Source organism: Phacochoerus africanus, chromosome 8 (genome assembly GCF_016906955.1).
Source record: "Phacochoerus africanus isolate WHEZ1 chromosome 8, ROS_Pafr_v1, whole genome shotgun sequence".
Lineage (NCBI taxonomy): Eukaryota > Metazoa > Chordata > Mammalia > Artiodactyla > Suidae > Phacochoerus > Phacochoerus africanus.
In genome coordinates this window covers 857311-868825 of record NC_062551.1, presented here as the reverse complement: position 1 = coordinate 868825, position 11515 = coordinate 857311, and the positions used below count along the sequence as shown (strand labels likewise).

The following is an 11515-nucleotide window of genomic DNA, read 5'->3' as shown; positions in this document are numbered from 1 at the left end:
GCGGCTGTGGCTGTGGTGTAGGCTGGCAGTTGTAGCTCTGATTAGACCTCTAGCCCAGGAAGTTTCATAGGCTGTGGGTGCGGCCCTGAAAAGAAAGCGGTGGGGGGGGGGAAGAGGCACGTGTGTGGGAAGGGGGCAGGGCTACCTCTTAAAAGTGCATGTCTTCCCAAAGGGCGGCTGGGCCTCACGAGACCCAACCAGAAAGCATTAGAACTATCAGAGTTAGGGAGCTCTCCTGTGGTGCAGCAGGTTAAAGATCCGGCACGGTCACTACAGCGGCTTGGGTTGCTACGGTGGCGCGGGGTCGGTCCCTGGCCCAGGAACTCCCACATGCTGCCGGAAAAAAAAAAAAAAACCCAAAAAACCAACCAAGAAACAAACAAACGAATCTGAGTTAGTTGCTGTATCCGGCTGGCTGTTTCTGGGGCCATAGGGTGGTGGGAGGGACGGAGTAGAAGGACAAAGTAAGTGATGACAGAGTTAATGCCACGAGGAGACTGGAGACTGCAAGTAAAAAACTACGGGAGGTCTCGCACGTGATCCCTTAAAGAGAGCGGGCGCGCTTAGCGGCAAAACCACCCAACAGACGCTGGAGACAGGCGCCCACACGCCCAAGGGTGGGTGAGAGCCACACCCACCCAGGGAGGTCAGTCCCTCTCAGCAGCGCCTCTCTTCCCCCGCCAAAGACAGACGTACAGGGAAAGGCAACGGGGAGCTGCAACCTGCGCTCATGTCCACGTTCAGCATTTGTTACCACGGTTTCGTCCGTTTCCGCGGCGCCCAGTGGTCCCAGTGTGACCAGCAAGGGACAAGACGACGCTCAGCTGACATGGAGCAGGGGCTGCTGATGGAAGCTGGCCGTCTACTCAGGAAGGAGGAGTCGGGGGTCTCCTCCCCCTCCCCGTTTTCCTTTGGTCACAAAACTCTAGCCCACCAAGTTCTCGGTCCAGCGCCCCTGGGGCTGCCCAGCGCCATCACGGCAGGCGGGTGGGCGGTTTTCTGTCTGAGAAGGGACCGGGCCCAGGGCTGCGCTCCAGGAGTGACCTTAAAGTCAGGTAACGGGGGGCAGAGCTGCCCCGGGGCATGGACACTGCCCTAGCGCTGGAGGGCATCCGGAGGCCCCTGCTGTGGGGCGGCCCCCTTCCTGCTGTCAGAGGGGCCCCTGCATGATGGAGACCCCAGGCTCCCTGGCCTTCCCGCCCACAGACATGCCTTCCTCCTGCTCTGGACTCAGCTGACCCCTGAGCCACTCCTGGCTTCCTAGGGCCAGCTCTGCCCCCCAGCTTCGTGCCCCAGACCCGGCCCCTAAGGAGACACGTCTGTGCAGTTCCTTCCCTCCCAGGAGTCCCCTTGAGGGAGACATGCCAGGCAGTGTGTGCCTGTCACGCAGCGCATGGGGGCCAGGTGGGAAGGGAGTCCGCTCGAGAAGTGGTCTCCCTGGATTTCTCACGGCCCTGGACCTGCCTCGGGCGCCCTCACACTCCTCCAGGAGGGCCTGAGCCCCGAGCTCGGAGCCACACTCTGGGTGCAGGCGGGTGGGTGGGCAGTGGCCAGACACACACAGCGCTGAAGGAGCCAGCTCTGTGTCCCCTGGCCCAGGGAGGCCTCCAGGCCGCATCCCACCTATCAGCTTACCTGCAGAGGGCAGGGGTCCGCAAGGAACAGCCACTGAGGTTAGGTCCTGCCACTCTCCAGACCAGGAGTTTGCTCCTAAATGTGACAAGACAGCAGGGAACCGTCTTGCTGCTGGAAGAGAAGACAGCGCCCTCCCTCCCGGTGAGCGGCTGTGACCAAGACAGAAGAGGTCCCCAGACTGCCGCTAGTCTTAGGCAGAGGCTATGCCTGTTCCTTACGCTCCCATTGCAGGTCTGGAAGCCTCAAAATTTCCCTCTTGAATGTAGAGCAGGCGTGAAATTGGAAAAACGCTCTCCTTGGACTCAGGTGAATCCTCTCTCCAACCTGGATTCTGATTAAGAAACACATTTTGGAGTTCCCGTCGTGGCGCAGTGGTTAACGAATCCGACTAGGAACCATGAGGTTGCGGGTTCGGTCCCTGCCCTTGCTCAGTGGGTTAACGATCCGGCGTTGCCGTGAGCTGTGGTGTAGGTTGCAGACGCGGCTCGGATCCCGCGTTGCTGTGGCTCTGGCGTAGGCCGGTGGCTACAGCTCCGATTCGACCCCTAGCCCGGGAACCTCCATATGCCGCGGGAGCGGCCCAAGAAATAGCAACAACAACAACAACAACAACAAAAGACCAAAAAAAAAAAAGAAAGAAAGAAACACATTTTGTGCAAATCAGAGCCACAGTGAGGTACCACTGGTCAGAATGGCCACCATCCAAAAGACTGCAGGAGTCCCCTGGTGGCCGAGCAGCCAGGGATCTGGCGTTGCCACTGCTCTGGCTTGGGACACCGCTGTGGTGCACGTTTGATCCCTGGCCTCTACCTGGGGAAAACATGAATATACTACTTCAAACAGATAATGCACCCCAGTGCTCACAGCAGCATTACTGGAAACGGCCAAGATATGGAAGCAACCAGAGTAACCATCAGTGAGTGAATTAAGAGGAATGTTACTCAGACATGAAAAGAACGAAATAACGCCATCTGCAGCAACACGGATGGACCCAGAAATCATCACACTGAATGAAGTGAGGCAAAGACAAATACATGACACCACTTACATGCAGGATCTAAAATATGACACAGGAGTTCCTGTCGTGGCGTGGCAGAAACGACTCCGACTAAGAACCGTGAGGTTGCTGGTTTGAACCCTGGCCTCGCTCAGTGGGTTAAGGATCCGGTGTTGCCGTGAGCCGTGGTGTAGGTTGCAGACGCGGCTCGGATCCCGCGTTGCTGTGGCTCTGGTGTGGGCTGGCAGCTTACAGCTCCCTATTCGACCCCTAGCCTGGGAACCTCCATATGCAGCTGGTGCGCCCCTAGAAATGGCAAAAAGACCCCAAAAATTTAAAAAAATATGCAAATATGACACAAATGAATTTACCTACGAAGAAGAAACAGACTCACAGAGAAGAGACTTGAGGTTGCCAAGGGGGATGGGGGAGGGAGTGGGGTGGACGGGGAGCTTGGGATGAGCAAATGCAAGCCAAGATGTACAGTTTGGATAACTAACCAGGCCCAGCTGCACAGCACAGAGACCTGTATTCCATACCCACTGATAAACCCCACTGGAGAGTAGAAAAAGAGTATATGAAATAAAGCATGAAAAGAAGAGGAAAGAAAATACATTCTACTTGGTGGCTCAGGCTACAAGCGCCAAAATAAAACCGTTAACAAAACAAAGCCTTAAAAACGCCGGCCTCGTCCCATTGACAACTTGCCACCAGCTGTCTGGATGACAGCTCCACACCTGCCTGTCACATCAACCCCAACTTCCTAATCACTGTACTCTTGTGTTCATTTGTTTTTAGTCGTACTGGCAGACTGTGGAAAGTTCCCGGGCCAGGGATCTGATCCTGCGGTATGGGAGCCCATCCGCGACCTACACCGCAGCAAGGCTGGATCCTTAACCCACTGACGGAGACCAGGGATGGAATCCGCGTCCTCAGGGATCTTAGACGGATTCTTAACCTGCTGCCCCACAGCAGCAAGTCCCAAAGCAGGATTCTTAACGCGCTGAGCCTCTAGGGAGCTCTCTTTTTCTTCTCTAAAGGCACGATTCATGCTATTTACAGAAATCCTGGAAAAGACGGCCCGGTAAAGCCCCCGTCTCAGCGCTCGTGCCTCCTAAAGACAAGCCTCCTCGTGATTACTTTCCTCTCGGGCCTGTGATCACACTTCAGGACCGAGCCGAGTGCATTCTCCTGTGATGGGAATTCCTCAACTTGAGCCTGCCGGATAAGCCAAGTTTCAGGCCCTAAGAAGTACTTTTTTTCCAACTCAGCCATTTGAGAGCACCTTTCTTTTTCAAAACAGTCTGAGTCACAATCACAGCGTCCTCCCTTAACGTGTGCAATTAACTCAGTGGTTGCGCATCCCCCTCCTCCGCGTTTCGGGCTGCACGCTCGCCTCAGGGCCGGGCCCCAGCCGCGCCGAGCCCCCCGCCCCTGCGGCCACCTGCGCAGCGCCTCCCGGGTCCGCGCGGCTGGGCGCCAGCTTCGTTGCCTCGTTTGAGCTTGGGCGTCAGCGGGAAGCAGCGCAGCATTTTTCTCTTTGTCAGTTCAGAACGCGCTTGGCGTCCACCAGGAGCCGCGCCGCCCGGCGCCCCCTGGGTCGGGACCGGAGGGACGGCACCCAGCGCGCCCACGGCCCGCAGACCCCTGCCGAGAGGGCCAGTGCGCACGCGCCCGTGCGCGTCCCTTTCCCGCCAACCCCCGGGCCGGGACGCCGATGGTCCCGCCCACGGAGGGGCGGGGCCAAGCCGCGGCGCGAAAACCCGCGCGAAGCCGGGCTCCACTTCCGCCGGTGGTCCCGCTGCTCCGCTTTCCCGCTCTGGTCATGGAGCAGCGCCGCGTCACCGACTTCTTCGCGCGCCGCCGTCCCGGGCTCCGCGGCGCGCCGCCGCGGGCCAAGCCGTCCTTGCGCACTCCGAGCCCCGCCAAGCCCGCGCCCAGCGCTCCGGGCCCCGGCGGCAGCCGCAAGCGCGCCCGCCCGGCCGCCGAGCCCACGCGCGACGAGCCCGCGCCGCCTGCGCGCCGGAGGCTGCGGCTGCCGGCCGACACGGTGAGGACGCGGAGGGAGGGGGGACCCTGAGGCCAGGGAGGGGCACGGACGGGAGGAACCGGTGGAGGGGCGAGCCCCCCCCCCTCCCCGGTGGGGAGGGGGCGGGGCGGGGCCCCTGGAGAGACCGACGCAGGAGGAGGGCGCTGGCCAGGGCCCTGGGTGCGGAGGGTGGGCCAAAGCCCCCGGCGGGAGGAGGGGCTAGGGTCGGGTCACGTGCCCAGGTGGGCGGGGCCCGGTAGCCTCGGGAGGCCTCCCTCCCGGAGGACTAATAGTGACAGGTGTGACACTGCGGGGCCGGGGCCAGAGCCCTTCCCGCCGGCGCAACCCCAGGCTCGTGGGCAAGGCGAGGTGCGGGGTCAGGCCAGGGTGACTGGGGCCTGGCTGTGAGTGAGGCCGCGTCCCAGGTAGCGCAGGGGATGGGAGAGCCGCCTTCTGTGGAGATGGGGCACTGGGATTTTGTGACTCCATCGTCTTTGGCGTCCTTCCCACCAGGGCTCTGGCCCCAGTTCCCCCGCTGCCCCTGGCTCGCCCGAGCACTCTTCTCCCAGCAAGAGGACAAAGAAGGCCACCCTCTCAGAAGGTCAGCTGCCCTGCAGGGCAGCTCAGCAGGACAAGGTGAGGAGGCTGCCCGGAGGGCAGGGCAGGTGGACTGGTGGGGGCTGACACGCTGGCTGATGGCACCCTGTGTCCACAGGTCCCCTTGAAGGTCACTCTCTCTGAGCTCAAGTCCCGTCTGCAGCGGGCACAGGAAGTGGGGGCACAGGTCCAGGAGCTGAGGGAAAGTGCCCAGAGGAAGGATGCTGGGGACCCCAGAGTCCCGGAGGAGGAGGGGCGCCCAGCAGAGCCGGGGTGAGTCCTGCGTGGGAGGTCAGGACCTCCAGGAAAGGGCAGCCTGGTAGGGCTGGGCCCAGCTGGGGGCCAGAGCCACGCCTTCCCGGAGGCTGGCACAGTCTACGGGTCTCGGCCTCTGCCTGTGAGAGGGCTTGGGCCCCGTGATTTCAGGCCATTTCGACAGCCAGCAGTCACTGGCCACTTGCTCCGTGGCTCTGTGTCTGCCCTCCCGGGGCTGTGTGGTCATCACATGCCTCCTAGAGAAAGCTAGGGCTGGGCATGGCTGGGACCTCCGGGGCAGAGCTGAGTCTCGCTGTCCTTGTAGTCCTCGCGATGGGGAGATGGTGGGCGTGCGAGGGCTTTGTGAGTTGGTGTGCAGCACGTCCAGGGGGTCGACCCCCCCCCCCAGCCTCCAGGGTCTCCCCAGCCGTTTTGCATGCCATTGGGGGGGCCGGAGGGGTGAGTCCGGAGCTCTTCTCAAGGCTTTGCTCCTGCCCTGGCAGTGGGGAGAAGATGCCCGCCTACCAGCGCTTCCACGCCCTGGCCCAGCCGGGGCCCCCGGGCCTCGTGCTACCCTACAAGTACCAAGTGCTGGCCGAGATGTTCCGCAGCCTGGACACCATCGTGGGCATGCTCCACAACCGCTCCGAGACCGTGACCTTCGCCAAGGTCAAGCAGGGTGTCCAGGACATGATGCGCAAGTGAGCAGGGGGCCGGGGCCTCAGCCTGCCTCAGCCTGCCCTGGGAGTCCCTGTGCCCTCTGACCCCCGCGCCCTCCTGCTGTAGGCGCTTTGAAGAGCACAACCTGGGCCAGATCAAGACCGTGTACCCTGCCTCCTACCGCTTCCGCCAGGAGCGCTTCATCCCCACCTTCAAGGACGGCATCAGGAGGTCCGATTACCAGCTCACCATCGAGCCGCTGCTGGACCAGCGTGAGTGCGCCCGGCCTCGGGTTCCAGCCAGTGGTGCCGTGCGGGTTGGAGCGTAGGTGGAAGGTGTCGGCACAGGGCTTGGTGAGACCGTGGTCGTGGGTTGGGTGACGGGCTAGGCCTGGCTCCGGGGCTCAGGCCTGGACTCTCCCCGCAGCAGCTGGCAGTGCAGCCCCCCAGCTCACGGCGTCGTGCCTGCTGCAGCGGCGTCAGGTCTTCAGCCAGAACCTGGTGGCCCGCGTCCGGGAGCACCACAGGGTGAGCCGGCACGTTGTTCCTGCTGCCAGGGTCTCAGCTGCCCCGGAGTTCTCATCTCTCTCCACCCGTCTCCTACAAGCGGGCAGGTGCCCTGGCTCTGCGTGGATGAGCGGGAGCTCGTGGCTGTGGGCTGGTGCCCGGGAGGCTTGGGAAGAGTCCTGTGGGTGGTGCCGGGTGCCCTGTGCTGTAGAGTACCGGGGCTCGGAGAGGTGGCGTGACTCTCCCCGGCACGCCCAGCTGGGGTAGGAGCCTGGATGCCCGGGGTCACCTGGAGTCCCCCTCCCCAGGCCTTCTTGGCTTCCCTGAACCCCCCCATGGAGGTGCCTGAGGACCAGCTCATGCGCTGGCACCCCCGCTTCAATGTGGATGAAGTGCCTGACATCGAGCCGGCCGAGCTGCCCCAGCCGCCCACCGTGGAGAAGCTGGCCACTGCCCAGGAGGTGCTGGCCCGCGCCCGCAGCCTGATGTCACCCAGGGTAAGGCCGCAGGGGGGACGGCCTGACCCCCATGTCGGTGCCTGCCAGGCTCCACTCTCAGCCGTGGGCCTCAGGGTGGCAGGACCTGCCCTTGCTGTCCTGGGGGGAACCCGGGCTGGATGGAGGACTCTTGGGGGTCCATAGATGGGTGGGGAGCCTCCCTGCAGCTGGACCGGGGGCAGCTTCTCCTGACTCTTCCCCCCTGACCTGCCGCAGATGGAGAAGGCCCTGAGTGACCTGGCCCTACGCACAGCTGAGCCTAGCAGCCCCGGGTGCCCGAGCCTGGCACTGCCAGCCACCCCGCCAGCCACCCCACCTGCCGCCCTGAAGGGGGTGTCCCAGGCCCTGCTGGAGCGGGTGAGTGCTTGGTGTCCCTGCAGCGCGGGCCGTGAGACAGACATCCTCTGACAGCTCCATGCCCACCACAGATCCGGGCCAAGGAGGCGCAGAAGCAGCTGGCACAGATGACGCGGCAGCCAGAACAGGAGCAGAGGCTGCAGCGGCTGCAGCGGCTGCCTGAGCTGGCCCGCGTGCTGCGCGGCGTCTTCGTGGCAGAGCGCAGGCCGGCACTCACCATGGAGGTGGCCTGTGCCAGGATGGTGGGCAGCTACCATGCAGCCATGAGCCCTGGTGGGTGCAGCCCTCTCTGTCCCCGAGTCCCTAAGTCCCCTTAGGGGGGGCACCCTGGATTTGCTCCATTCCCCACCCGTGTTGAGCGCCTGCTGTGCGCATCTCCTGAGGCTCTGCCCACCCCCTCGGCTCCTGCAGCCTTGAGGGGCTGCCCCCAACCTCCAGCCCGTCCTTGTTGGCCCTGCGGTGTCTGCATCAGCCCTGAGGCCCCCAGGACTGCCTGTCCCCTCTGAGCTGCAGGCAACCTCTCACCGTAGTCTCCAGGGCGGGGTCAGCTCCTTGGTGAGGCTGTGTGGTCCACTGCTTGAGTCCGTCCCCATCTTGCCGAGGGAGGGGGGGGGCGGGGGCCAAGAGGGCCCCGGTGCCCAGCCTCACGTGTCCCCTCTGTACAGGGGAGATGGAGAAGCACGTGCAGCTCCTCTCGGAGCTGCTGCCCGACTGGCTCAGCCTCCACCGCATCCGCACCGACACCTACGTCAAGCTGGACAAGGCTGCCGACCTGGCAAGTGTCACGGCGCGGCTGGCCAGCCTGGCCCATGCCGAGGCGGCACTGTGAGCCTGGCAGAGGCGTGCCAGCACCGCCGGGCCCTCTGCGAACACAATGCACTTTGCACTCTGTCCTGAGTCCCCACGAGCGTCTGGCTGGCCTGGGTTCTGGCCGCTGCGGCAGACACCACCACTGCCGCCATACAGATGCAGGGGGGCAGGGGACAGAGTGGTTGGAAGAAGCCCTTGCAGATGCTCACGTGGGATCTCAAGACAGCGTCTCACAGGTCCTCGCAAGAGGGAGGCAGACGTGGGATCTGAGATTGGAAGAGGAAGCCAGGGCCACCAGTGTGTAGGTGGCCTTGAGAAGCCAGGCAAGGGAACCAGCCCTGTCCCCTCACACTGGGCTCTAGAACTGAGATAAAGTTGTTCAAAGTCAGCATGTTGGCGTGATGAATTACAGCGGCAAGGGGAACCAGGCGGGCAGCACCCACCCTCCCTCCCCCAGACACTGGGAGGCAGGTGCTGCTCTAGAAAGTTGTTTATTCTTCCCCATTCCACCACCTACTAGCCTGCAGCGGCCTGGGGGTTGGTCAGTTCCAGCCCCGACTCCAGGCCTTGGCACTTCCAGAGCCTGCAGGGAGGCCATGGGCAGAGGCTGGCCTTGGAGAAAGTCCCTCAACTGCTGAAAGAAAATGGTCCAGGCGAGTAGCCAGTGCCCCCCGGTGGCCTGTGGAGGGTGTCGCTGCAGCCACCCAGGCTGGCCCTCTGGCAGGTGGGGTGGGCAGAGACAGGGTCACTCGAACTGCAGAAGGGAGAAGAAGGGCACAGCCCCCAGCTTCTCCCTGCCCTTCAGCGAGGTCAGCTCCACCAGGCTCACGCACTCCAGCACTTCGGCCCGCAGCTGGCCCAGCAGATCACAGGCTGCACACATGGTTCCTGGTTGGGGCGGGGGGGGTGGCATGGAAGTGGCCCCCAGCAGGCCGTGCAGCCCCCCTGGGAGACCAGAGTGCCAAGGCCCTGGCCTCCACCCCCACTGGATGACAGCGCCACCAGGCCTGAGTGTTCCTGGGGGGGAGCCTCACCGCCAGTGGCGAGCAGGTCGTCCACAACCACCACCCTCTGTCCTGGTTCCAGGGCGTCTCTCTGGATTTCCAGCTCAGCCTGCAAAGGAAAGTGGGCATGTGACCCGCGGCTTCCCCCAGGCGGCCCTGCTGTGCAGAGCTGGCCGCTGGCGAGGGGCTGCTGCCTGGCCCCAGGTTCCAACCCACCCTGTTTCCTGGCTCTGTCAGCCCGGCCCAGCTCCTGAGCGTCTCAGCTCCCGGGTCCACGCCAACCTTGGCGGCTCCACTTGGGTCCACGGAGGCAGCCCTGCCCGCAGCCTTCTCACCTTCCCGTATTCCAGCGCATATGAGGCAGACACGGTGGGGCCCGGCAGTTTCCCTCGCTTTCGGATGAGAATGCAGCCCAAGCCCAGCTCCTGGGCCAGGGAGGGACCAAACAGGAAACCACGGGAGTCTAGGCCTGTCGGCGAGACCTGGGGTGTTGGGAGGGCAGCTGCGTGGCAGGGCAGCACTGGGGTACCCATGGGTCAGGGCTGGACAGTGACAAGCGGCCATCACTACACAGGATGTGTGCCTTTGTTAGCTCCAAAGGTAAGGCCTATGCCACCCCTCGCTTGGGAACGCTGTCGCTACCACGCACAGGGCGCGCTGGGGTCTGGAGAGCGGAGCTCGGGAGCCAGGCGGGGGCCACCCCAGTGCTTGGTAGACAGCCGTGTGGCCTTGGGCGAGTCCCTGACCCCTCTCCAAAGCTCAGCGGCACACCAGAGGTGGCTGCTAGCTGAAAGGCAGGGAGGGTCTGCCCCAGGAGCTCTCGGTCCAGGAGAGGCAGTGACCGGGCACCGGTACCGGGGGGGGGGGGGGGGGGGGGGGGAACCGAGCTGTGAAGGGGAAGCTCAGAGCCTCGGCCTCGCCCAGGAATGCGGGGAAGGCTTCTGGAGGCAAGAGTCCTCCACAGGATTCGCCAATCGCAGCCTCTCCCTGCCTTCAGGCCAATACGGGGGCCCCTCAGGCCCTCCGGGAGCGACCGGAGGATCAGGGGCGGGGCGCTCAAGGAGGGACACCACCTGCCAGGGTCCTCCCAGGCCTGGGCTTGCCTAAAACCTTCCACCGGGGCGAGGGTCTGCGTGCGCGCAATACGCGACGACAGAAGCGGAACGTGAAAGCGGGCTGGCCCCGGTGGATTCTGGGCACATTCCCAGGGCAGTTCCACCCTGCGGCCCCACCTTTCCAGGGCTGGGGACCGGGAACCCGGGGGCGCGGGGCTACCACCCCTCTCCGAGCTGCCAGAGGCGGGGCAGCAGGCCTGTTATGAAAACCCACACGCCTTCGCGGCCCCGGCGGGTTCCCCGAAGGACCCCCGACACGCCACCCCCGTCCTCCCGCCAGCAGAAGCGGTGGGACCACCCTCCCCGCGCCTGCCCTGCCCAAGAAAAAGAGCCCCCGATGCTGCGCCGTCACGGGGCGTGACAGCGGTGAGCAGCCGCGGGGACCCGGCGGACGCCGGCCGCTCCACTTGCCCGCGATGTAGTCAATCCTGCCCCCGTGGGCCTTTTTCAGGTGATTCGCCAACAGGCTGATGGAGGCGCGGAAGGAGTCGGGGTCCTTCAGGAGAGGCGAGATATCCCTGGCACGCAAGGACAGGCTTGGTGACTCTCAAGCCCTCGCGGAACCCCCCGCGCCCCGACAGCCCGGGCCGCGCAGCCCCACGTGGCCCGGCTGCCCGTACCTGAACAGCACGCCGGGGACGGGGAAGTCGGGGAAGCTGCGGATACGCCGCGCCACCAGCTGCAGCTCAAGATCCGCCATCGCCGCGTTCGCGCGTGTCCTGAGCACGAGCGGCGGGCTCGGCGGCTCCGCGCCTGCGCAGGAGGGGTGGGCGGAGCGCCGGGGGCGCGGCGGGACGCGAACTCCGCGATCCCGCGCCTGTGCGGAAGGAGCCGGGCTGGGCGCCACGGGGAGGGGCTGCGCCCGAGGGGCGGAGCCTCCCGGCTCAAGTACCGTATTTCATCGAATCTCAGGTGCCAGCCTTTTTAAGACTCGAGCTAGTTTCCTCAGAGGCGTCTCCGCCCCAGGGACGTCTGCGCGGGCCCGGCCGGGCTCTCGGGAAAAGCCTCATCAGGTTTTGTCCGAGTCGAGGGCGCTTGCTCGCAGGTCTTCGG

General features: G+C 64.3%; 3 protein-coding genes across 5 annotated transcripts; 1 reads left to right on the top strand and 2 right to left on the bottom strand.

Annotated features, from left to right (window-relative positions):
* Positions 1 to 326: 326 nt before the first annotated feature.
* Positions 327 to 4289, bottom strand: LOC125133867 (uncharacterized). The gene is made up of 2 exons (XM_047792498.1): positions 4077 to 4289; positions 327 to 1710 (listed from the first exon to the last, which is right to left on the bottom strand). Exons 1-2 carry the CDS (start codon positions 4162 to 4164, stop codon positions 1151 to 1153), a joined length of 648 nt encoding a protein of 215 aa, XP_047648454.1. The 5' UTR covers positions 4165 to 4289; the 3' UTR covers positions 327 to 1150.
* A 103-nt stretch (positions 4290 to 4392) lies between these two features.
* On the top strand, positions 4393 to 8731 carry CDT1 (chromatin licensing and DNA replication factor 1). Of its 2 annotated transcripts, none has more exons than XM_047788933.1 (10): positions 4393 to 4682; positions 5175 to 5297; positions 5377 to 5531; positions 6017 to 6214; positions 6300 to 6445; positions 6603 to 6700; positions 6988 to 7176; positions 7393 to 7533; positions 7605 to 7806; positions 8199 to 8731. In XM_047788933.1, the coding sequence occupies exons 1-10, from the start codon at positions 4458 to 4460 to the stop codon at positions 8360 to 8362; spliced, it is 1641 nt and encodes a 546-aa protein (XP_047644889.1). In that variant the 5' UTR covers positions 4393 to 4457; the 3' UTR covers positions 8363 to 8731. The 2 variants fall into 2 exon arrangements, with proteins under 2 accessions (XP_047644889.1, XP_047644888.1); XM_047788932.1 differs by having other exon boundaries at positions 4394 to 4682; positions 6600 to 6700.
* An 87-nt stretch (positions 8732 to 8818) lies between these two features.
* On the bottom strand, positions 8819 to 11248 carry APRT (adenine phosphoribosyltransferase). 2 transcript variants are annotated; one of them, XM_047788939.1, is made up of 5 exons: positions 11083 to 11248; positions 10874 to 10980; positions 9564 to 9829; positions 9378 to 9456; positions 8819 to 9231 (listed from the first exon to the last, which is right to left on the bottom strand). In XM_047788939.1, the coding sequence occupies exons 1-5, from the start codon at positions 11160 to 11162 to the stop codon at positions 9089 to 9091; spliced, it is 675 nt and encodes a 224-aa protein (XP_047644895.1). In that variant the 5' UTR covers positions 11163 to 11248; the 3' UTR covers positions 8819 to 9088. The 2 variants fall into 2 exon arrangements, with proteins under 2 accessions (XP_047644895.1, XP_047644896.1); XM_047788940.1 differs by having other exon boundaries at positions 9683 to 9816; positions 11083 to 11243.
* Positions 11249 to 11515: the final 267 nt, after the last annotated feature.